The sequence below is a fragment of the Diachasma alloeum genome, unplaced genomic scaffold (assembly GCF_001412515.2).
Source record: "Diachasma alloeum isolate Michigan unplaced genomic scaffold, Dall2.0 Dall_scaffold_00300, whole genome shotgun sequence".
Lineage (NCBI taxonomy): Eukaryota > Metazoa > Arthropoda > Insecta > Hymenoptera > Braconidae > Diachasma > Diachasma alloeum.
Window position 1 is genome coordinate 579,559 of NW_021680439.1, and position 26,198 is coordinate 605,756.

Consider the following 26,198-nt stretch of genomic DNA (forward strand, 5'->3'; position numbering starts at 1 on the left):
CAGACGCTCACAGCCCAACGCTAGACCACTGCTCTAAATGTCTCCCTGGGCTTTAGTTGAATGACCACTGCTTAATCTTTGTTTCATGCCTAGTTACTTTATCCCAGTCACCTAACTTCAATAATAATTTGACAGGTCAAATGGCATCACAATTTGATCGAACAATTAACCGAATAATTGTGAAGATGTGCATTTTTACAATTTCACTATCTCATATTCTTCGTACTGTTAGAAAAGAATTGAAATTTGAATCCTTACACCAGAAGTTGATGTTTGTTTCAGTGACTGCAAGGCTTCTTAATTCCTCATCAATAAAATTTAAAGTTTCCATTGATTCTTTCTTCGCTCGGAATGATACTACTGAATCGAAGCTGAGTTTTGAGCGTTGCGCCACTGCTCAACCTCAAGTCAATAGAATTCGATGTTTCTGTCCGACTTATGCTATTGAGAAAGTTTCTATAGAATTTTCTTAGTTCAAATTTCTCAAGTGTTTTTCATTCTATTTGTCGTTTCTTCTTCATCAAGGGAATCAAATAAAAAAACTTGGATAATTTGAGCAGAGGAAATTTTCTAGAAAATAACTCAACAGAATAAGTTGTATAGAAAAATTGAATCCTAGTAACTTTTTCTTTAGGATATTTTCTATTGAACATTTCAACAGAATCAGTCCAAGACTAATAGGAAGTTCAATAGAATTCCAATACAATTGTCTAGATAATTCGCTAAGTTTTTCGATGAAATTTCTTCGCATATGGTTACCCGAGTCACTTCTACATGAGTAATCCCTAAAAATTATGCATTGATCATTGAAAATAACTACTATATCCCCGAAAATCAAAACTTTTTTCTCTGCGAACAACAGGACTTCAATGATCTTTACCTAAATTCAAAGCCCAACAAAAGAATTCAAGAATGATCAAAAGTTCATCAACTCGAATGTACAAGTAGTCACGCGTCCTCAATGTTTCTCCACAATGTTTTTTCATTTATAAACTTTAATAAGGGACTTTGAAACAAACTTTCCTGAACAGCTGCACACGAATCGATCCCCAAGGATTTTAACTTACTAATTCTGATTGTGAGCAGTTCATCTTTACGACCAAAATTCTAAGGAGGTTATAAACTTTGTCGTGTTTGTCTTTTGCTACACTCACAATTTCCCCACCACCGAGCAGGAGCAGATTTCCATCGAAGTGAGAAAGCACGAAGGCCAATTAATTGCATGCAGTCACAACGTACCCTCCATCAGATTAATTACTGCTTCCAGGGGTGAAGCACGGACGCTGTGGCATGGAAAACTACCGGACGCGTGTAGCGCGCAGCAAAGAGACCAATGGGAGTTGTATCACAAGTTGATTGAAGGGGAGCAACGAAGGACATTTTTTTTCTTATTCAGGTTTTTCCAAATTAGTGATTTTGCTTTGGACAATGTTCGAGGTAATAATGAACCTTGAGGATGTTCTGTAAGCCGTGACAAGTGGTGATAAAGAGAAAATTGTATTATATTTTTGTGTTCAGACAAAAAAAGTGAAAGATTTAATTCCGTTTGAATTTTGGCGGATTATTTTTGTTTGAACACAATTATTCGGAGCATTATCATGATCTTGACTTGACGTTATCCTCACACTCACGCACACAAAGAAACAATAGGCATTCAAAAAATAATTAAAATTCTCTTCTCTCTCTCTCTCTCTCTCTTTTCTCCATTGAACTTGATTCCCGAATAAATTATCACCAGATGATTAAGTCTCGAGACGCGCAATGAAGAGACTCCACCTAATGAACAAAACCTAGAGCTAAAACGAGCACATACACAGATGCCATGAAACATAAATATGGATTCTGCAGTGAAGTGGGTTTTTTTTGGCAAACATACCTGGAACTAGTTTGGTGGATCAGGAGAAAAATTTCCTACAAAAAAGTTCTATAAAATTTCTCTAAATCTAGTGATTTCTCAGATGATCACTTAATTCATAGAAATTTGTCATGAGTTATTACGAGATCTTGTGAAAATACCATGTAATTTGTACCTTGACAACATCTAAGTTTTGACCGAGTAAAATAGCCCGGGGATAATACAGAAAATACTTTCTTGTAAGAAATTTTTATCCTTCACAAAAAGTCTTTCAAGATCTTCTAGACCCACTCTTTCCAGAGAGATCCGCAAAACAATCTGCAAATTCATTTTGCATTCATCTTCACTTCACCGCGAATCATAATAAATCATTTAATCTAGAATTATTCTTAACAAGAGTTGTCCTCTCCCACTAATTTTCCCCAACAATTATCTCGAACAATGAAGAAATTGAATTAATGAAGGAATTCAACTCCATTTAAACCGCAAAACTCGTGAAAACATTGAAGTCAGAACCAAGAACTGAGGAAATTATCAAAACAGAACAACTCTTGGTACAAGTGAACTGACTGAAGTGTAAGATGATGAGGGCGAAGTGCCGGTGAACTCTGAAGCACATACACTGATAGGAAAACTAAGTTTCGACGAAAATATACATTCTGGAATTCACGAAACATTCTCCTCGCACTGAATACATCTGACTTAAGGGGAGACTACTATGAGTCTTAAAAGTCATGAGTTATTGGAGTGAGACTTTTCATACGTTGAAGATCGATTATATAGGTCTGAAAACGAATAATTAGTGCAAAAAAAATTTGTTCTTCTTGTTCGTTTGTCCGAAAACGTTTAAAATGCTAAAAACAGTCCAGGGCCTCCAATTTTTGAGCTACAAAACATTTTTTTTCAAAATTTTCGGAAAAATGTGTGAAATAACAATTACAAGCCAGTTTTTTGGAATTCAACTCCTACACAGCTGATTTAGATTTTTCTCATATAAAAAAATTCACTATTTGTGTAAAAAAAATACAAAAAAGCTAATTTGGCCATGTAAGAGGTGAATTAACGAAAAAATAGCTCGTAATTGTTATTTCACATTTTTCCGAAAATTTTGAAAAAAAAAATCCTTTGTAGCTCAAAAATTGGAGGCCCTGGCCTGTTTTTGGCATTTTAAGCAAACGAACAATGAAAATTTTGTTTTGTACTAATTATTCATTTTTAGATCTATATAATCGATCTTCAATGTATGAAAAGTCTCACTGCAATAACCCACGACTTTTTAAACTCATAGTAGTCTCCCCTTAAGAATCATTAAATATAGAAAATATAATGAGATTAAATAAATGACTTCTCAATACTGATATGAAAATATTTTCAGTAAATGTGCAGGTGAAATCCTCATCGCAAAAAGAAGTATCATCTTGTAGGAAATGTTCGGAAGACTTCACGGGAGAAACATTCTTAATGAAGTCAGTTCAGAGCAAACTTTCAAGTTTAAAACCGCTTAAATAAAAAAAAAGTCAGTTCAGAAGGAGAAACATATGTGAGAAATGCTTGCAATACTTGAGAGATATTATACTGATATCGCATCCGTTGGTAGATGTCATTTTTAACGACTAGTATTGCAGACGTCGCCTCCGGCTATGTCTGTAAATCTGACGTTCGTCAAAGATGTCGTATCCCAACTATTACGTGAATATACTATTTTGAAATCCAGTTCTACGAAATAAGAATTCTAGTACCGCATCTTGTTATTTTCCATGTCGATATTCAAAAAAAATCACACACTAATGGAAAATTTCGACTGAAAACCCTTGTTCTCGATAAATTGGTTATTGAAAAATCATTTGTCAATTAATTCAGAATCTAATTTAAGAGGTAACCAAATGCCGCCCATTTTTTAAATTTTTGAAGAAATTTCCTGCTAAGTTATCTATATTTTAAAAAATTTAAGCACATTGCTCTTCAGGAGGCGATAATCAAGATTAATGTGCTTTGGGTTTGAAAAATATTCGTAACTTTGAGCAGAAAATTTGTTTGAAGAATTTGAGGTAACAGTAGCCTTCTGGTATCCTTCAGAACGATATTTTCCGAATAAATGCCAGATTTGAAGTTTTCACGAAAATCAATTCATTCCTTGTATATGTTTAATAAAACTTGATCGTCTTAAATTTGCAATATGAATCAAAAATTTTGTGAATAATGTCCCTTCAAATCCAAGTTAAGATCGTTATCTTGAAACTTTACGACATTTATTAATTTAAAACATGTAACTATCAATTAATTAATAGGAAATTTCTAACAATGTACAAACTGATTATTTATAAATATTTTTGTAGATTAATTTTAATGAATAATAAATATGAAAATTTTTCTGCAGGAAAACTTTTTATTCTATCTCAACATGAAGGTACCTCTTCTATCGAAGTCTTCCTAAGCATTAAAAAAATCCAATAGAAGTTCTAGTTTCCCATAGAAAAAAATTTCCTACAAAAACGGTTTCTACGGAAAACCTACGAATTCTTCGTAGGATTGGTCTACAGAATTTCCAGTAAGACAATTTTTTTTTCATTATTAAAACAAGGCCAGAGATATTTTTTACACTCGATACTGCTTCTTGCGATAAACATTTTTAGGTAAAGGAAAATATTCAATAGAAAATCAAGGGCGTTCACTCAAAAATCTGTTCTGACTCTATGAAATTTCTATTACAAATTCTATTCCTTTTCTTGCCGATTCCTATTTTAATTATACCATTTTAATTGATAGAAGAAAATTAATGAATGTTGATTTTTCTATATGACTTATTCTGTTGAGTTTTTTTCCTAGCGTATATAACCATTTTTGAATGAATTTTCTCACGTTCTTAAAATTGAATTTTGTATTGAGAAACAAAATACAAAAAAATACAGAAAAAAACGGAAAAAAATTATCCGCAAGAATTTCGTTAGACAAAAAACCAAGAGTTATGCAAAAAAACATAATTTATTAATGTTTTTGCACAAAGGATTCAGGATTTCAATCGAATTCTAATAAAATTCCAGTCGAATTTCCTCGCCAATAGAATTTCTACACCAATACTTGTACGAAATATTGTCAATCTAATACTGAGAAGCAATTTATTACTCACAATAATGCGCCCACTGATCTGTCCTAAATGATTCTTTAATTGAATGAATTCGTCACAAGAAGAATGATTCTCGAATCAAGAATGCATTGTTCCAGATAGTAAGTGGTAATAAGTCAACTTCGAAATTTCCATTGTTCACGTATGAAAAAATTCAATAGAAAATCTAGTGAATTCGGTAGAAAATTCTATAGGAATTCTATATGAATTCGGTGGGTTTTCTATAGGATTTCTTTTGGAATTCTATTGAAAAATTCTATTTGGTTTTTGCGCTGATTCTATTGGATATTCGATAAGAAAAAGTCAACAGATTTCGAATTTCTGTTTAAATTTTTCTCTTGAGATTTTTTCTATGAGGATGCTTGGGCATCAATTTTCTAAGTTTTTTCCACTTAGATTCTACAATGCGAAACAAAATGCAGTGGAAAAAACTTTGTGCCCGATATTTCTAATAGAAAAAATTTAAGAGAAAAATTCAAATAGAAATTCGATATCTATTGACTTCTTCTTATTGAATATCCAATAGAACCAGCACAAAAAACAAACAGAATTTTTCAATAGAATTCCAATAGAAATCCAATAGAAAACCCATAGAATTCCAATAGAATTTTCTATCGAATTCGCTAGGTCTTCTATTGAATTGTTTCACGCGTGTTGCCTCATCAATCTCTTGAAACGAGTGACTTTATGCCGGACAAATAGTAAAATATCCCACGCAAAAAGTATTTTTTATTGAACTACAGTTTCGCTCCACTAAATTACCCTTCGTATAGTAAAATTTGCCGCGATTTTCCAGATAACTTATATTCAACTTTTGCCTCCTTATAGCAAGATGTGATGGATTGAGTTGTTATGTTCACTTTCACCACTTTACGACTGATTCCTATCAAAGTCAGTTTTTTCCCCCAGTGATACAAACAATGATGAACAGTGCTGGTGGTAGTGGAGAGAACGGGCCACTAAAACGAATAACGTGCGAACATATGAGGTTGCTCGTGAGGTTATAACATGTACAGGTATACAGAGGCATCGCACGGGGCAAGCGAAGTGTGACAAAGATAAAGAGACAACGTAATGGCGACGTTAATATATAGTTCAACTACTTGGGGAGAAACAGATAGAAGTGGTTACGGCCGTGGAGTGCCTCAAGTTGGCACTCGAAGCGGCGTGAGAAAATTTTTCGATGCCATTCTGGTGAGATCAACATGAACATTTATGGGTTTAGTTGTTGAATAATGTGAAAGTTTTGTGCAGTATTATATTCAGTAGTGAAGGAGCAAAACAATAAATTCAATTTGGCAGTTCTGTTAATTGTGGTCAACTTGAAAACCACAGATAGTGATACAGAAACCGAGATAGTTTGTACTCCACAGGGTGGGAAAATCAAATCGTCACTTCACTACTGAATTTTCTTGTGAATTTATAATTTTTGAATCTTCATAAACGTTAAAAATCAATTGGAAAAATTTATAATCTAGGTGAAGTGAAAGAAGCAGACAAAGACAGTGATTAAATAAAAGATAAATATCTGTAATCAGTGGTAATAAAATAGAGTGAAAAAATAGTGAAGGGGTGGGGAAAAGGAGATGAGTTCACAACAAACGTTTATTATTTATTAACTTTTCTACTAGAGAAAGTTCTAGAGGAATTCATCAACAGACTTCTCATTACTTCATTATTTTTAGTTCATTAATCATCTCAAAGATCGATAACTTTAGGAAAAAATGTTGGAAGATTTTTTTGTTTAAAATTTTGTCTTCAACAAAAAAATCTTCTGATGGTATTTGTTTCTGAGATAATTTCCTGATTTGTACAATTTTTTTCAATAGAATATACGAGGGGCTACTCACTTCCGAAATATCACGGCGCCACTCTGGCATGAAATCATTTCGAAATCACTCCGAAATTTCATGAAATCACTGAAATTAAGTGATTTCCGCTCTCCGAAATCATCTTTGAAATCACCTGAAATCGTCTGAAATCAATGAAATCACTGAAATCAGTGGCGCACTGGTGTAGTGCGAACCGTGCAAGTAATTCGTGATTTTGAAATTGACACGCCTGCCAACGATGATAATAAAATGCCGTACTCACTGCCATAATAAAATGGTAAAATGGACGACTTTTCATCGTCATTAACTCAAACTTAGCCGAGTGAAATCAAACGAATTCGTTATTAGTTGCCAGTTATTATTGCCAGTTTTGTTTTTCATAATTTGACACAACTCGTTTTGCCCCACCTCTATTATTTATTGACTTTATTTTTCTGAAATCACTGATTTCTAATTTTTGAAATCATGAAATCAGTAGCAAAGTGGTAAACCGGGTCAAGACGATTTTGACTTTTAGCCAGCTTTTGATGAATATCTCGGAATTTAAGAGAGATAACAAAATTTTGCTCATGACGTTTTTTATAACTCTCAATTGGGTCTACAAAAAAGGTTTTGACAAAAAATTTTCTATCTTTTTTAGATTCCGAGATATTCGACGAACAGTGGCCAATAGTCAAAATCGACTTAATCCAGTTTACAGCTTCGCTACTGAAATTACCTCCCGTGGTGCTGGAGATCACCGAAATAATTTTCTCCGAAGTCACTGGAATCACTCGAAATCGACTTCATTTCGAAATCATGGTGTCATTTATGGAGTGAGTAGCCCCTCGAGAATACACATTAATATCAATTGTTATCTATCACGATAATAAATAATCTGAGGAAAAATCATGGATCTTCTCCGTGCAAACTTTTATTCTCTATAAAAGGGCGTTTTCTTCTAGTGCCACTTTATCCAGAGAAATTTTCAAATTAATGGATACAAATTTGTGAAACTCATCTCCTCTCACCACTTGGCTACAAAACAGTTGATAGTTTTGAAACTTTGAAAGGATTTCTTTGTTTTCTAAACAGTGTCCTCGCGTTTACCTCGTGACATATCATCTCCGATAGACTCTATATTGTTTATATGTATAATGATGACACAGAGGCAAGTATCTAAAGGGTAGATAAAGTGAATGATGCTGCCTAGAACTCCATGATGTATGACAATTATCTTAAACCACGATAATAATACCGTAAAATAATATTGAATTGAGTCGTACTAATGATATCATTCTCGTATCTCTGGGATATTCGGAAGCCAATGCACAGCGCAAAAAAAATTCACTACTGTTTGCAAGCTTATCTAATTCACAAACAATCAGATGAGGCGGCTCGAATTACAAGATGTACAGTTACGCATCGCGAGTTATTTGATTTATCTTTCTCCAAAAATGATCTCGACTAAATTAGTAAATTATCGATATCGGACAGAGTTACATTATTACACGGGAATTAGAATGCTTAAGGACCTGCTTCTGCGCCATGGACTGCATCTGCTGGAACATGATCCTCTCCTCCTCTTTTCCTGAAACAGGAGAAAAAGCAACGAGAAGCTCGCGAGATTGTTACGAACAAGTTAGGTTTTTTGACACACAGAAAAACCTAAACGTAAATTACGTATTGCCAATCGTAATTTACGGTTAACGCTGATATGTTGGCTGATGGCTTTTTTTCGTCATGAAAAACGGAATTTAGGTTTTAAAAAAGCGTATTTTACGGTCAAAACCAAAAGTAAATTACGGTTAAAAAAACCTATTTTACATTTCAATAAGTATGTTTCACACTTATTGAACTACTTTATACTACAAAAGTAAATTGCGCTTTAAAAAACATATTTTACATTTCAATAAGTGTATTTTACGCGTAAGAAATCGTAAATTCCACTGAGAAAAAAATTATACTTTTGCCAAGGAATTAATTTCTTGGGAGAAGAATGGAAAATTTACTCAGTTAGCTTGGATCTACATTACACGGAGGGAAATTTTTGAGAAAAATTACCGTACCGTTCTATAAAAGTGTATCATGAGTCATCGTTTCCTCATTTCTGTCCCGAAATTTACTAAAAATTAATATATGATGAGCAAATTTTAGAGGGCTTCGCCCCCCCCCCCCCAATTTGATAATAGTCTCTTCACTGCACTAGAGATTCTTTTATGTAATCGTAATTTACGGTGATTTGAGGGTAGTTTACGCTCCAACTTCACGCGTAAAATACGCTTCAGAAAGCGTAAAAGATGACTTCTTAGATATAATTTACGTTTAGGTTTTTCTGTGTCAATGATTCTTATGAATTATTTCGATAATCAGTGAGTTGAAAAAAAATGTTAAGACTTTCATTTGCACCAGAGAGGTATTATTCAAACCACGAATTAATGGAATAATTCCAAAAATATAATTTTTCAACACTTGTGCGTAAAGTGAAAATTCCACTTTCCACACATTATGATGAAAAATGAGGTCCGACACTTATGGGAAAAATGTTCTTTGACCCTTGGGCCGGTAGCACTCGTCTTTGGCTAGCACTACATACCTTCCACGGGTTAAAAAAAATTTTTACGCACTCGTATCGAAATATACTATTTTGATGATGAGTAATTCTGTGATTAGATCTTTTATAGAAAACTTTATGGGGATGTCAGAATACATTTTCTATAGGAAATGTTCTCAACTATGAAAAAAAAACTTTGATATTCCCACTGAAGTTGAATGTTATTTTTTATTAATATAGTTAATTTGAATATTTCGTCATGAATAAGCGCTTTTGATGCAAAAACGAACTCTTTTTGAGTACAAAATGAAATTAAAAAAAATGCATTTTGACTTTTGGTCTCAAGGTGTTTAATTGCCAGGATGCATCAGCAATTTTGGGATTAATTGGATGACAAAACTGCTCAAACTTATTTGTAAAAGTTTTTTTCATCCACAAAGCAAGTCTCCTGACATTTTCTCCATCAATGAGAACTACAACAGTGAAAAATTCTTCAAAAAATTCTAGATCTACTATGAGAACAGAATTCCAATACTGATACTGGAAATTTTATTGGGTTGTATGTGGATTTTCCTTACTGATATGAAATTTTCTGCCGCAGTGCCCCGAGTGCCCCAAAATTGTTGAAAACGAAAGGGGGATTCTATTGCAAAACTTATCCTGATCATTGATATGCAGGACAACTTGAGAAAAATTTTCTACAATTTAGGAGCACAAAGAGCATTCAGTTAGATTATTCCCCCGTCGATTCCCCCCATGTATATTTCGATCGATAGAAATGTATCATTCGACGCTTTTGAGGCTGAAAGCAATATCCGTACCAAAATTTGATTTATTTTAACAGGAAATTTTCTTTCAAGGATCCCATGCGACAGAATAGAAATAACCGAAAATTATCGTTGCATAGCAATGAGAGGCGCAGCGGGAGGGATTTTACTGCAAAACTGATCCCGATCGTTTATATAGTTTAGGAAAACTTGAGGGAAATATCCGATGAATTTTGAAGGTCGAAGGGTATTCGGAGGACAATTTCTTCAATTCTGATTTTGGCCGATCAGAGTGCAGTGTTCGGGGTTACGGGACATATTTCACCAAAATGTGAGGAATATCTGTCAAATTCGTAGAAAACAATTGACAGGCTACAGGGAAATTATCAGTAGTAATACCCTGAGAGCTTAAAAATGATCGGGTATTTCCCGATAGCTTCGTTGCAAAAAAACGAGTGTCAAGTTTTGTAGGTTTAAAAATTTTCCTACAAAACTTGATACGATCGTTTGTTTGCAGAGAAGGTTGAGGGAAATACCCGATGCATTTTGAAGCTCGAGGGGTATTTGGAGGAGTATTTCCTCCATCGGAATTTCGGTCACTGGAGGGCAGCATTTGATGTCAATGTGGTACAACCTACACTTTCGCATTTCAATTATTTTGTTTATTCTCCCTTAGCGACGTGCCGTGGTTTTACCAAATTTTACCGATATAAAACCATGTAGGTTGTACCACGTGACATCAAATGCGGCCCTCCTATTGGCCGAGATTCCGATGAGGGAAATACTCAGTCTAATAATTTCCCTACAGCCGGGGAAATTATCAGTGTGAAACGCGTCACGTAACCCCGAATACTGCACTCTAATTGGTCAAAATCAGAGTTGAGGAAATTGTCGAAACAATTTTACCCTCACTCCTCTGCGAAACGTCAAATACAGAATTTTTTATTGGTTGAAATTCAGGTGGGGCATAATCACAGAAATTCCTAATAATTTTTCCAGAAATTTTTACAGTTTTTTATTAACACTATACTGGGAGAAAAAGAATATTTTCTCAAACAAGTCTTACTTGAAATATAAAAAACTCGTTAGTTGAAAATTATAATAAAAATAAATCTAGTGCGAAAGATTTGAAGACTGTCCAGAGATGAAAAATTTATATCGCAAAAATAGATTTAGCAGTTCCAAAAACTGTTTACCCGCTGTGCAAGGAAGAAATATCCTTTCTAGCAGTACTACCTCGTTGTTTAGTACTTTCATACGTATTTTATTCCCGAAAAATATTTCTTTTACGAAAAATAAGAGAAAGCGTAATCACCGGCAATAAATGAACCCTCAAAGGAAAAAATAATGAAGACATGATAGTAATCTTGTAACTTAGGGATAAAATATTTCTTGATGAACGTCCCTCTATTATCATTCTGAAAAAACACCGTCTCATATGAATAATCCATCTTTCGAGTCAAATGTTTCGTTGTTGTTGAAAGCAGAGCAATTACACGGAGAAAAAAATACCTGAAAAATTACTGTGCTTGCACGTTAAAACGGGTTCATTTGGACGGACCCGGAAAAATTCCCGTCCCAGCACCGGAATTTTTTCTGCGCGCTACAGGGATTTTTCTAGGATTTATTTATTATGATTTATTATTATTTATTGTTATTTATTATTATCTATTATTATTTATTATTATTTATTATTATTTTTTATTTTTTATTATTATTTATTATTATTTATACTTAGTAATATTTCTGGTATTTGTTTCTCCGTGTATAGTAGAATCCCATCATAGTCGCACGCCTGGGGCTGTAGGGGCAGCTGATTCGGCAAAAGCACATGTATTTCCCCATCCCTACCATGCATCCAGTTTTTTTGAACATTTACTATCAGAGTGTCTTACGTAATTACGATCTTCTGGAAAGGCAAAACAATAGCCCGTCTAAGAAAACATCGATGTATTTATATTCATAAGTCGGAATTCTTAAGGAGTGGGGGACGTCTTCACGTTGGCGAGAAAGCGATCGAGGGGAAATGCGACTATAACGAGAGTCTACGGTATTCATATTTGAGATCTTCTAATTCGAATCACGCCATTTCTTCTTTGGTAATTTTCAATTAGCGAGTTTTTCGGCCCAAGCAAGACTTGTTTGAGAATTTATTAGTTCTTCTCTCGGTGTAGAATTTTTCATCGTCATCGGCAGATTGTGATTTTTTCAGTGCTCGCACTCGAATTGTTCTAAAAACCTTCTCTCCGTGTATTTGACTTGAATATAACTCTTTTTAACCCTTAAGTGGTGGCACAATAAGGGAATCCCCGCCGCTTTTTCATTTTTTCTTTTTATACAAAAACTTCGTGAGTGAAAAATCCATAAAAATTTCTATTGCAACTTTCAAATATCAGTAGCAAAGCGGTAAACCGGGTTAAGTCGATTTTGATTTTTGGCCAGTTTTTGACGAATATCTCGGAATCTAAGCGAAATAGAAAAATTTTTGTCACGACCTTTTTTGTAGGGTCAACTGAGGGTTATAAAAAAGGTCATGAGCAAAATTGCTTTTAGTCTTAGACTCCGAGATATTCATAAAAAAGGGGCCAAAAGTCAAAATCAAACTTAACCCGGTTTACCGCTTTGCTGCTGATATGTGAAAAACATCACCATCTGCTTCACGAGTCAGACTTACACCAATGAATTATTAAAATCTTCTGAAAACTCGACTCGCTGAAAATTCCGATGTTTAACCTCGAAATTTCATAATTTTGCACTTGTTCAAATCGAGTTTGTGGATTATCTGACAACAATTTCGCTTCCATACCCCCATTTCCTATTCATCTAAAGTTCAAAATTACCTATGAATGTGGAATAAATTTTTTTGTTCAACTTTTTTTCCTCGAAATCGTAAAATCCACGGAGCGCGGATTCACTTACAGTGCGATCCACTACGTTCGGTGGGGAGTTGCGACCACTTAAGGGTTAAAGACTGAATTTATAACGCCACTGTAGACTCAAAGAGGCGTAAATGTCATGCACTGAGAAAAAAACCTATTTTTGCAAAACATTCATTTACTTCAGAGAAGCATTTATTTTTACAAAATCGTATTTTTCCTATTGACTCATGCTCAGGTGAGCCTGAATAGGTTTCAATTATGACGATTATGTTGCTCTAGAGGATGACTACGTTGCATTTGACAATGGATGAACTCCTCTAATGATTATTCATTTTTCCTAAATTTCTTATTTTCTAGAGGGAAGAATTTTGATTAATTTTTGAATGTTGATAATTGTTGGAAATGACGATATTGTAATCGTCAATTATTCATACAATTTATAAATTCTGTCGCTATATGTGAAGTATCTTTATATATTACATGAATGTATGTAGTGATGCCGTCGAGATTACACGATAAAATTTTTGGATAGATCATTACGGTCAGAAAAAACATCGAAAGTTTTGAAATCGTCGCCATCTCGAAAAACATGGGATCGATGCATCTCGTCACGATTTTGGGAGGACTTGTCTGGGTCTCGACTTTTTCGGTTTTGGTTTTTTCTGAAAAAAACGAAAAAGTCGAGACCTAGGCAAAATAACTGCTCAAAAAATCGTGATGAGATGCACCAACCCAATGTCTTTCGAGATTGCAACGATTCCAAAACTTTTGGTGTTTTTTCAGATAGTGATGATATATCCAAAAAATTTATCGTGTAGTCTCGACGGCATCACTAAATGTATGCTTTTTAACCTAACCTAATTTGTAATAAATGTTCCCTTTTATGGCGTCTCTCTCTAATTTGTGTGTAACGTGTTTTGTTTTTTTTTGCTTCAATATCCACTGCCATCAATAATTATTGAGGGCGTGCACTCAAAGTGATAACATGGTCATCTTCTGGAGCAATATAATTGTCGAAATTGACACCGAATGAGGATTGCCTGGGAATGACTCGACTGGAGAAATACGGCATTAAAAATACTTCTCTCAAATAAATGGATATTTGGGAAAATAATTTTGTTTTCAGTGTGCTTAGACATGCCCCTTTACACCCCTTTAGTTCTACGACACCGAATAATTATCTCATAAAGAAGCGATTTAATGAAAAAAAAAGGCCAAAAGCTTTTTCTTTCTCTAAAGCTAGTCATTCCCACCATAATCACGCAATTACCAAGAATTTCAGACTCTGCAAGAGAAAAGAAACTCGGGAAATCTCTATAAAACATTTCCACCGCCGAAGTAAAAGTAGACGTTCACAAGAGATTTCCCTCATCCTCATAGAGCCCAGATCTCCCCTAGCTACGTGACACTCGACGCCACTTTAGCCCGTCATCCACTTTCCATATTTTTCTCGCAATTTTTGCATTCGAGGAATTTTTATTATTCAACCGAATGTGGTACACGCTCCACTTGCTTCCAGTGTCTCCACTCATGTGCGTACGATAAATCCTCTTTAGTGCATTCCCATCGTATTCTAACATTCATCTTGGCGAAATCCCCCGGCAAGTTTAACACAATAGATACCACGATCGCAGAGTGACTGGAGATACCATATAACCATGCGTTTAATGCTACTGGAGTGCTAGGGAATTGCATTCTCAGGAATTTTCTGCCCGGATTTCGTTTATTGTTTTGCAGGCTGATTTCTATGATTTCTGAGGTCGTTGACTCCAGTGATTTTCAGGGGTTCCATTCCATGAGACCTGAAAATTCACGTCTCATATGTGTCCAAATACACTATTCTAGCTCATGTGATTGCAAACTCATATTTGCTAGAAAAGTTTCTCTCGGGCTAGTGACGAAAAATCATAATTCGAAAGTCTTAATTTGAAATCTATGAGTCTTGAGTTGAAAGTTTCTAAAGTTTCAATTCACCGCAAAAAATAGGTGTCTGACAACCATCTGAATTTAAGATATGGCAGATGGTAAAAAACGTCTGAATCTTTAAAAGTGTCTGAAAATTTAACTGATGTCTGAAAATTTCAAACACCGCTTGTGTCTGAAACTAATGTCTGTATTTTAATTTCAGACATCTTGGTGTCTGAAATTGAACCAAGATGTCTGAAATTGAAATACCTCCATTGATTCAGACACATTTTAATGTCTCAAAAGTGTCTACAAAATCGTCATAAAAGTGTTTGAAAAGTGTCTACAAGTGTTTGAAATTCAGGCATTAGTTTTCGCAGGGTTTGAGACTTGGATATATATTTCAATTTTAGCCTTCTGCAAGTCTCAAGTTGAGACTTTGGAATGTTTTAATTTAAAACTTTCAATGTCTTTCAAGTTGAGACTTTTGAAGGTTTCAATTTGACACTTGTGAAGGTCTCCATTTGAGATTTTTGAATGCCTCAAGTTAAGACTTTCGCGATTCAATTTGAAATTTTTCTTCAATATGAGTTGACTTCGGAAAGTCTTAACTTGAGGATTTTGAAAGTCTCAACTTGACACTTTTGTAAGACTCCGTTTGATATATTTGAAAATGTCACTTTGAGATTTTCAAAAGTCTCAATTGGAGATCATGAGCATCAAAATAAAACTCGTTGTGCTTGAGCGTGGGAGATTGATAAAAAAGTAGCGAAATTTTTGAATTACTGAAAATGTTAAAAGACGTTCTTTGCAGAGAATTTCATCAACTACGGAAACGTTTAAACCCTTAAGTGGTGACAGCCCTTCACCGAACGTAGCATGGTAAGAGAATTCCCGCTCCGTGTATTTTACGATCTCATGAAAAAAAAAGTTGGAGAAAATAATTCATTTCTATTTTATGGCTAATTTCGAACTTTCAGCGAACAGGAAATAGGGATATAAAAGAGAAATAGTCGTCAGATAAACCAAGAACTCAATCTCGTTAAGCGCAAAAATTTTAAATTTTGAGATTGAACACGGGAATTTTAAGCGAATCGCGCTTTCGAAAGACTAGTAATTTATTGGCGTAAGTTTGGACCAAAAAATTGTGAATATATTCCATATATTTAAAAGTAACAATCGAAATTTTGTGAATGTTTCACTTATAAAGTTTTTGTATCAAAAAAATTTTTTCCAAAAATTGATTGTTTTATAAGAAAATGACATTTTCTCATGAAACAATCAATTTTCTACATAAGAAAACATTTGCGATAATTCAAGTCAAATACAATGATTCCATTATCAATACGCAATTCAGGAATTAACTCATGAATGAAGAATGTCTTCTTTTAATTTGAAAAATAATTCAATGGAGACAATCTTTTAAATTCCTTTCCTGAAGGGAATTATTATCGAGATAATGATAAAATTGATTGAAATTTGATATAGTATTGAAATATTAACCCCTCAAGCCCGACGAAAATTTACAAATTTGTGTAACCTCCGTTGTGAAGACTAATCCCTTGACTTTGATTATTCCTACGTGGCATCATTTTTGGGCTATCGGAAGTTAGTGAATCGTGTTGCTATTTAGTGCGCAACGACAGTGGTGTCAAAGGGCGCCAAACTTCGGGGATTAAGGACATTCAAGTACGGTTTACAGTTTGTCATAGACTACACTATAAATTCAACCAATTTCGATCATCAAATTTGTCAATTAAATTGCGTGCGGAAAATTGGAAATAAATCATGAACATTTCCGGTAAAATTCTGAATGTTAATAAATTTGTTACGATTCCGAACAAATGATTTTTTGGTGAAAAATCGATTGTTTATTAATTATTTATAGAAAATTCTCGTAATTTGCCAAAAAATGCATTTTTTAAATTATTTAAATTATTTTATCAACCTTCCACGAAAAGGAAACTTGCTATTTTTTTCAGATTTTGAAAATGTTATCACGGTTATCACGGTTAATGTTATCATGTTAACGGTTCAATATCGAGATTCAAATTCAAACCTGCAAAGTTTAAATAATAAAATCATTAAATAATAAAATCACAAAAATAGAAAAACATTTCATTGAAGAAAAAGTAGTCAAAGCACTTTGATATCCTTAATCGACTGGGGAATTATCTCAATACAGGAAGAAAAACAGTATGAAGTTCACATAAAATACTGTTACGGTGTTTCATCTGCCCTGATTCAATCCTTGAACACAAAAATTTTCCATTTTCAAGTAACTCCATTTTCAAGTAATCTTAATTGTTTTTTGTCCGATTGATTTTGTTCGCATCACTTAAGAGTGTCAAATTATTTTTATAGAAATGTTTTTCTAATTATTGAAACAATATTGAAATGCATCAGAGGTATGGCAGTGCCGCCCGGATCGTTTCTATGGTTATTTCGAGATGGTAAACCTGCGGAGTGTATTTTCTCTCTCAGTTTAATGTTCTGAACTATAACTCTCCCATGATATTGCAGCGATTATATTGACATTCCAATTGCGTGTCACTCACGGTGAAGACGTATATGGCATATGGCATGCACTTGAGGGGTTAATGATCAATTCAGTGAATAGCTCGTACAAGTGAATAGTCTCTTTTTTTGAAAAATTCGGAGAATAAAATCTGCTGATTTTTTAACTTCTTTAAACAGTGATCACAGAGATAATTGCCAAATTAAATGAAATTCGACATGAAATGGAAATTTCACTCAACTTTTAAATACACTGTTAGAAAATTACTCTTGAAATTTCAAGTGAAAAAGCTTGAAAGTTTTATCAGCGACAAAATTATATGAAATTTCTGTATATTTCTGCATTGATAAATCAGTTAATTTCGTGAATATTCAAGTAATTCTCGATTTGCAGGTCTGTACGGCACTGAAAAACCTTGAAAATTTGAAAAATTCGAGTAACAACTTGTCTGAATTCTCAATTAATTGAAAATTGAATTGTATGTGATGTTCAATTTTTACGATGAGTTTAGAAATTCAAGCTTTCGTTGAAAAATCAATGATTATTTCAGTAGCGAAGCGGTAAACCAGGTTAAGTCGATTTTGACTTTTGGCCAATTTTTGATGAATATTTCGGAATCGAAGAGAGATAGCAAAATTTTCCTCATGACCTTTCTTATAACCTTCAATTGACTACAAAAAATATTGTGGCAAAAATTTTCCTGTCTTTTTTAGATTCCGAGATATTCGTTAAAAACTGGTGAATAGTCAAAATCGACTTGACCCGGTGTACCGCTTCGCTACTGATTTAACATGAAAAACCCAATTATCATAAAATTTGAAGATGAATATGAAATCATAATCATAATTTAGTGAACACTTTCATTTGAAATTGAATTCAACCTCAAAACATCGAAAATTTGGATGATGCTGTGACTGAAATTTCAAGAATTTTTAACAGTGTATGATCATCTCTTGAGAAAAATTATGGTGAGATTTTTTTTCTAAGAAGATTAAGAAGATTAAGAAGATTTCTTCCTCTCCAAAAAATTGTTTGATACTTTCCTATACTAACCCATATTTTGTCGATAGTATTAAATGATCAACAAATCATCAATTTTGATTGATACTGATCCAATTCAGTAGCGAAGTGGTAAAACGGTTCAAGTCGACTTATCTCTTAGTTGAGTTTTTGAAGAATATCCGAATCTAAAGATCATGAAATTTTCGTAATAACCTTATTGCTCTCGGTTGCCCGGTGGCTTGGCGCAGTGGGTAAGTTCGTTGCCTCACATTCGAAAGGATATCCAAGTACTTCGTTCAAATTGGCAACTTTTTTTCAAGCAAGATTTCAGTTTTGTCGAAAATCTTGCCGTCCCCATATTTTTTCGGATTTTTCATTATTGAATACATTTTTTCGGGAATTTCTTCAATGAATATTGTGAACAATATTTTATTCAATTTCACACTTGACTCTCGTTGGTCTAACCTCTAATGATCATACGGCAACACTGCACATGTGTTGTATATAACCTCGTAAATTCGGTCCGAGTAGTCACTTGAGCGGACTGTTGCCAGACGTCAGGAACGCACGGATTCAAACCACCCAATATGGCCGTCGTACCAATCAAGAAGCTTTTAATTTGATTGTTTGCAATTATCTGTCCGGAAACTTATGTTCTTGAATGTCGCAAAAAAAATTAGAGAATGTAATGAACAAAGTCATATACAGTTATGTGTACGAGAAAACGCTTTAAGACTATGAACTATTGGATTGAAGGTGGGAGTATACAGCTCTTATGGACGCAATGTGTTAAAATTCATTCTTTCAAAAATCGTTTTCTCGAAAATATGTTCGGAAACTAAAGTTTATACTGCGCCTAAAAAATACTCTTGGTCTAGTCTATAAACTCTGAAGGGAATTTCCCCCAGAAACAATTGCCTGAACTACTTGGATATCCTTAAAGTCTTAATCATCATCGCAGTATACCCTAACCGGGTCGAAGCGATGTAAAATAACGATTAAAAAAAAACCTTTTTTCTAGAGCAAATTGAGTGCTACAAGAAAGGTCAGTTTAGAGAGTTACTAGGCTTAGGGTGGATGTGGGAGAAAAATGTGGAGGGAGATGCTGGAAAATTAATTGCGACACTGATTATAAAAAATCCCCGTTTATTCGTGGGATCGAACCACGACGTTAATAAATTATGTACACTCTTTGCTATAAATTGTCACTGTTCGTAGTCTCAAATTTACTGTTAATTGTCTGCCATATTAATCAAGTTGAGNTTGCGACACTGATTATAAAAAATCCCCGTTTATTCGTGGGATCGAACCACGACGTTAATAAATTATGTACACTCTTTGCTATAAATTGTCACTGTTCGTAGTCTCAAATTCACTGTTAATTGTCTGCAATATTAATCAAGTTGAGTCACTGATAATAATTGAATTTTAACTGATTAATGTGGTGATGTACTGAACGACACGTTGATCTTACAAGCACTGGTGATCTACTATACGAACAACACGTTGATTTTACACTGAGAGAAAAATGTGAAGTTCGATTTACAATAAGAAAATAGTGGAGGCATTTTGGTGAACGATACGATTTTTTTTTGCATGTGGCACATATCATTATAGTAACTTCACAAGCGTAATTTTTGCAACTCAAAATGCAGTTAAACTAACCAAAGTTCAAAAGTAACCACGACAAATCTATCGTGAGGAGAACTATAAAATAGTTGCAATGACTAAATTCCTTTGCAGTAATTACTTCTTCGGCTATAGTTACCGTAACCCATGAAAAATTGTTGAGGACTTTTTGACTATAATTCGATGGTGATGGAATATAGTCAGAAGAATTATATTTTTCTCTCAGTGTACAAAGACTTGGTGATGTACTTGGCTACTAGTGAGCTAGGTGAGGTTCAAAATGCTACTGTGCTCCCCGGGTAGAAATCACGCCGCTCGAGCTCGCCTCGGAACCCGTATCCCAGCTAGAAATACGCCACTCCGCCCCAGCTTGGGGTAAACTCCACGCGCGTCACATGTACCCGAGGTTGAGCCGCGTCACGCGCTCACAGCCCAGCGTTAGACTATTACGCGAAACGCTTCACCGGGCTTTAGTTGAATGGCCACTGCTCAACCTCAGGTTCATCTCCAATTACTCAATCCCAGTATACTTAACCTCAATAATGATTTGACAGGTCCGATGGCATCGTGATTTGAGCGAAAAAACAATCGAATAAATGTGAAGATGGCATGCTTTTTCAGATGAACAATCACAAGCTCATCAGAAATAACGTGATATTAACTAATCGAATGGGATTAATCTGAAAATACAAGGTAGAACAATTCACTGAAACGTAGTCAAAACTTTCTTTTTTCTCGCGAATACAACAAACAAAATCAAGAAAAATAATCACTTGAAAAACGTTAACGAACCTTTATTATTAATTATCAACGCTACAGGAGAGGATATTCTTCATTTTTCGATAGGCCTACGAGTTCTAAGAATATTCTACGATTTATTAGGGAAATGTTGAATACAGGTAAGTATGCCAAAATAACATGAAAAAATTCAACAGAAAAACCTAGCGCTTTCTATTAAATTTCTATTGGAATTCTATGAGAATTCTCTGGAAGTTCTATTAGAATTCTATTCGTTTCTTGCGCCGATTCTATAGGAGATTATGCAACTTCATAGAGTCTTTTTGTTAAGGTAAAATTTGGTGCAAGAAAGTAAATAGGTTTTTATGTTCCTATAGATTTTCTTAGGCATAAGATTTCTAAGTTTTTTCCGCTCGGTTTTTCTTCTTTTCTTTTAATCAAATGCAGGAACAAAACTTGGAAAATTCATGCCCAGTAGTTTCTGTGGAAGAAATCCTAACAGAATAAATTATCTAGAAAAATCAATGGATTTTTTTCTACAAACAAGTATCTATTAAAAATGTAGGGGAAAGTTTCATAATTTTCAATGGCATTGACGCACAAAAAAAATAGAATTTTTCAATAGAATTGCAATAAAACTTGAATAGAATTCTCATAGAGCTCCAATAGAAATTCAATAGGAATTCTTAGAGAAAGTGCCAGGTTTTATATTCGATGACAGAGGGAAAAATCAGTAAATTTCAAATTTTATAGAAAGTTCAGTGGAATTGCATTTTTTTTTTATAGTAAGAAGACAAGGATTTTCCAAAGTATTCAAATTTTAAATCGATATTCTAAAAATGCATAAATATCATTCTATTCCACCCTCCACTCGAAACGACACGACTCAATCGGAGCTGAGTTCTAAGCGTTGAGCCACAGCTCAAACTCAAGTGCCGGGTTATGCCGTCTGATGAGCGTTCGACTGTGAGCCGGTATGGAGCGGCGTGTCGCGGCGTGAACTCGGGTCAAGCGGCAAGCTGAGGCTGAGCTCGCGCTCACCCGAGTTGCAGCTCAATCCCCGGTTGAATTTCTACCCGGGTCGGTGAGGTGCGATGTAAGACTAAATTTGGGGGTTTTCACGATCGTCTGACCGCTCAACCGAAGGTTCCCGATGGTGCTCGAGTTGAATGTTCTGGAATTTTAGTTGCGTTTCTAACAAGGCCTGAACAAAAATTTAGCTATCTCCCTTAGATTCCGAGATCTTCACTAAAAACTGGCCAATTGTCAACATCGACTTAAACCGCTTTACCACTTCGCTACTGAATTATACTGTTATTCCTTATTGTTAAATTTTCGACTGCCCTTATTCAATCAAACACTCGCCTTTCCGTCGCTTATCGGTCAACGTATCATAAACACACGTACACGATGAACTCATCGATAAGCCGAACACAAGCAAATTTTTTGCTACCTTGTTAATGACAAATGTTACGGGAGTTTATCGTAGGATTCGGTTTGGAGAAATCTTGTTTTTCTGCGGAAACAATCTCTAGAGCTTTTTCCCTCCAAATTACCTCATTTCCAAGATAATTACGTGGTTAACAAAAAATGTGATGTCAGATTCCTTTTTTCGTTGAATCATCATGACAATGAATTACCCCAAAAGAACTGATCAACGATGTTTTTGCGTGATTAATATCCTCTTCTCCAAACACATTAATTCAACATGTTCGTTTAACGTCAGTCGGTCCCTAGTTTATCGCATAATTACCGAAAAAGGGGACATACACTGCTTTCAAATTGACCAAATTTTCCTCCCAACTCATTCTATGGGTCATGAATATAATATTTATAAATTTTTTTTCAGATTGTTTAATCCGCCCATTTCGGAGATATGATTTGTTCTTTGCTTTTTCGTTTTTTTCAATAACTCCAGTTCCATTCATCCGGTTTTGATTTTTGACACGTCAAAATTATCGATTTTCTACCATGTATAAAAATATTTTGAATAATTTTTGTTTCAACCCGTAGGTGCTCATAATATCGAATTTTCAAAAAAAAAAACGTTGAAAAACTTGAATTTTTCAAGTTATATCACGTTTTATTCTTCTCGGTTTTTTTTTCAATAACTCTTGTGATCAAAACAAGTATTTTGAGCCGTGATACAAGTTGGGTTTCGCCCTAGATCTATTTTATTTTCAATTTTTTCTTATCGAAATTCCACGAATTTAGTCAAAATCCCCCAAAAGGGCGTTGATTGACTTTGATGATAAAAGGGGAGTAAAGTAAATTTCAATCTATACTTATATATTACCAATTTTTGTGATACATAATCAAAGTAGCTTTGGAGTGTTTTGACGAAATACGCATTATTTCGAGAAGAAAAAATTAAAAATAAAATAGATCCAGTACGGAACCCAACTTGTATGACAGCCCAAAATAGTTGTTTTGATTAAAAGAGTTACTGAAAAAAGATAAGAAAAATGAAAGGTAACAATTTTGAAAATTCAAGTTTTTGAAATTAGATGAATTCCAACCGCTGAAGTTATTCTTAACATATTCTGCCCTGCACTGGGCCATTATGCATTTTGACTTGCTTTTTTTTTATTCATTGATCTTTTTATTAGTTTTGAAGGATATACGTTAAAAAAGTAACTTGAATAATCGTTGAGTGGTTTACATTTTAAATGGTTCGTGTCATTTTTGAGGTTCGTGTTCCATACGACTCTGATTCAACATAATGCTTTAACAACTTATAGCATGAGAAATGTGCAATAAAATAACGCCCTGATGAGGAGCACTTTTAGTTCTCGAAACGTTGGCGATTGGAAAAATGAAGGGTTTTTTTGCTGTTTTTTCGCCCTTAATATGCGAATATTGCTGATATTGACCGCATAATGGCCCAGTGAAGGAGGGAATATGTTCACAAGTTTTTCAATTTTTTTTTTGAAAATTCGGGATCATGAGAACCTACGGATTGAATACAAAATTACCCAAAATTTTCTTATAAATAATAGAAAATGGAAATTTTTGAACCGTTCTAAATAACAACCGGCTGAATAGAACCCGAGTTATTAGAGAAAAAAACGAAAAAACAAAGAAAAAATCGTATTTCCGAAATGGGCTGTCGAAAAAATCTGAAAAAAATTGAGAGATCGTTTTTCTAGCCCCCCAATCAATCAATTTTCAAAAGGGTGAGCGTCGGCCGCTGACTCGTTTGGCATGGAATACCTCATATGCATATTTGCCAGAAAATCTTTTTTAGACACACTGACGAAACTTTGTTTTTCCTGTCCTGGGACATTCGTGAGTGACTTGTTAGCACACGTAGCGTGCGTGCTGCGGGACTTCACCAACTGAGTGACAGAAACATTTCTATTTGATCCAAATGCGTCATTTCTGTGGATACAAAAAATGTCCTCTTCACAAAACAAAATATTCGACAGTTTCCCCAGACATCAATCATTCTCTAAGTAATCATGAAATTACCGGAACTGTTGTATCGGACGTGACTTATTTCACCCCTTCGCCACGAAAATACAACTCGACGATAACGACCCAATGAATGTTTTCTATTTCCAGACATGCATGCTCGTGACCTTCACCCTTGTTCCATAAATCAATGATGGTATGTGTGATAAATAAGTCACCCCTCGTACATCAAAGATCCCCAGTGACTAGAACTCGTGATAATTCCACTCCAAATGACCTCTTCGATCAATTCTCCATGGAAATATATTCTTACGGTATGCTTTATGTTATTGTCCCGGAGCACCGAGAGAAGTAAAAAGTATGGAAAAAATATATTATCTCACCCATTCCTTTGTTCTGGAGCATTTCAAGGAGCTTTTTGATGCTTTCATCGCGGGCCTGCAGTGTTTGCTTTTGAGTTTCTATTCTCAGCTCAAGCTCCTGAAAAAAAATAAACAGAAATTTGTTTGTCAGTGAGTTTAGCCAGTGAAGTATATCATTCGGGTAATTAAACTTAATTTCTTATAATAATATTTCTGGGTGGATAAAATTGGTGGGGGGATTACACTTCGGTGAACTTTGGTGAATTGGAGACAGGATCAATTGACATTTCAAGCGAAAATTGAAGAAAAATTCTTGAAATAATCGCAGTCGCGATAACTTTTTTAACTTTTTGAATTTCTAAAATGAATCAGAATAATTTATAATTTAATTTGGAGTCAAAACATTGGGAATTGGCGGGCAAAATTCATTCGATGTAAATGAAATTTCAAATTGAAGAATACGCTTACCTGAATTTTCTAATTTCTACGAATTTCCCTGGTATAATTAAGGTTTACTGTTTGAATAAAATTTTCAGTTTCCATTGATTTTCCCAGAACATTTTGAATTTTTACTTCCGAAATTTGAGTGGAATTATAATGTGATGAAAATTTTCTAGAAGTACTTCAAATTTCAAGCAAAATTTTTCACAGTCACTCTGTTCTTTCCGGAAAACAATTTTACGCAGTAAAAATGAGTTAATCTATTACTTCATATTTCGAACGAAAGGAAATTTTCTTCTCTATGAATGTTTAACTACAATAAAGTGAAAACTTCATTTATTGATGATACATGAATGGAGTGATTTGTTATTCTTGAAGACAAGCGGTGGATTATTCAATATTTCTGCGGATAAAGAGAATATTTTTACTTTATTGGTTTAATAAGAAGACCAAATTCATTTTTTTAAATTTTATTCGGTAGTGAAATGGGATTAATATAATCCCGAAGTGACCTATTTATTTTTCATTGTATGGAGAAAGCCTTGGTGGCAGCTCATAAATTGGTCATAAACTGAATTTATCGTTCGGAATTAATAAAATGAATTGGCGATTTTCATCGATACTTTGTTTTCAAGAATTCCATAGACTATACTGAGGCAATCCTTATATAGTTCTTAAAAACGGTTTTTCATAAAATATAGTTCTTAAAAACAGTCTTTTTGTCATTCCTGCCCGCTAAGTGGCGTTTTCGTGATGTGTTTTAGAACCCGTAAGTGGGATTTGCCAGGCCATGGGCCGGTAAGTAAAAACTAGCCCCGATTTCACGATTTACGGGCCATGGCCTGTTAAGTAAGACGTGAAGTGAGTCCCTCTTACACTATAGCTCGTGCGGCTGAACTATACTTTGCCACCAAAAGCCAAAATTCACGAGGAAAATCGTAACAAATTCCGTTAAACAAAAGAGCGAAATGAATTTCATTATACCCGACAGTGACGAAGAGGAGTCACAAGACATTTTTAGTGAAGTGAATAATACCAGTGACGACGCAGCAAGTACGTCAGCACAAATAGTTGAATTTTACCTTGTGACACATTCTACTTCATTTTTTCATCCTAGATTGGTCCGTTAATTTAGAATTTATAATTTATCATTTCCCTCTTTTCAATTTTGTTTATTTGGTCTTTCTTCCGTGGGGGGG

The 26,198-nt window shown here is 34.4% G+C and overlaps 2 protein-coding genes across 6 annotated transcripts in view; one reads left to right on the forward strand and one right to left on the reverse strand.

The window, feature by feature from the left end:
* Nucleotides 1-26,198, reverse strand: part of LOC107039481 (ELKS/Rab6-interacting/CAST family member 1) — a 143,830-nt gene that overhangs the window by 40,653 nt on the left and 76,979 nt on the right. For all 5 annotated transcript variants that reach the window (XM_015259100.1, XM_015259099.1, XM_015259101.1 and 2 more), the window contains exons 3-4: nucleotides 24,580-24,676; nucleotides 8,326-8,381 (exon numbers count right to left, since the gene is read on the reverse strand). In XM_015259100.1, the coding sequence (XP_015114586.1) occupies nucleotides 8,326-8,381; nucleotides 24,580-24,676 (153 nt within the window). The remainder of the gene's footprint in view (nucleotides 1-8,325; nucleotides 8,382-24,579; nucleotides 24,677-26,198) is intronic.
* Nucleotides 7,969-26,198, forward strand: part of LOC107039484 (beta-hexosaminidase subunit beta) — a 112,600-nt gene continuing 94,370 nt past the window's right edge. The window contains exon 1 of the mRNA XM_015259110.1: nucleotides 7,969-8,014. The gene's annotated coding sequence lies outside the window, so the exon portion shown is untranslated. The remainder of the gene's footprint in view (nucleotides 8,015-26,198) is intronic.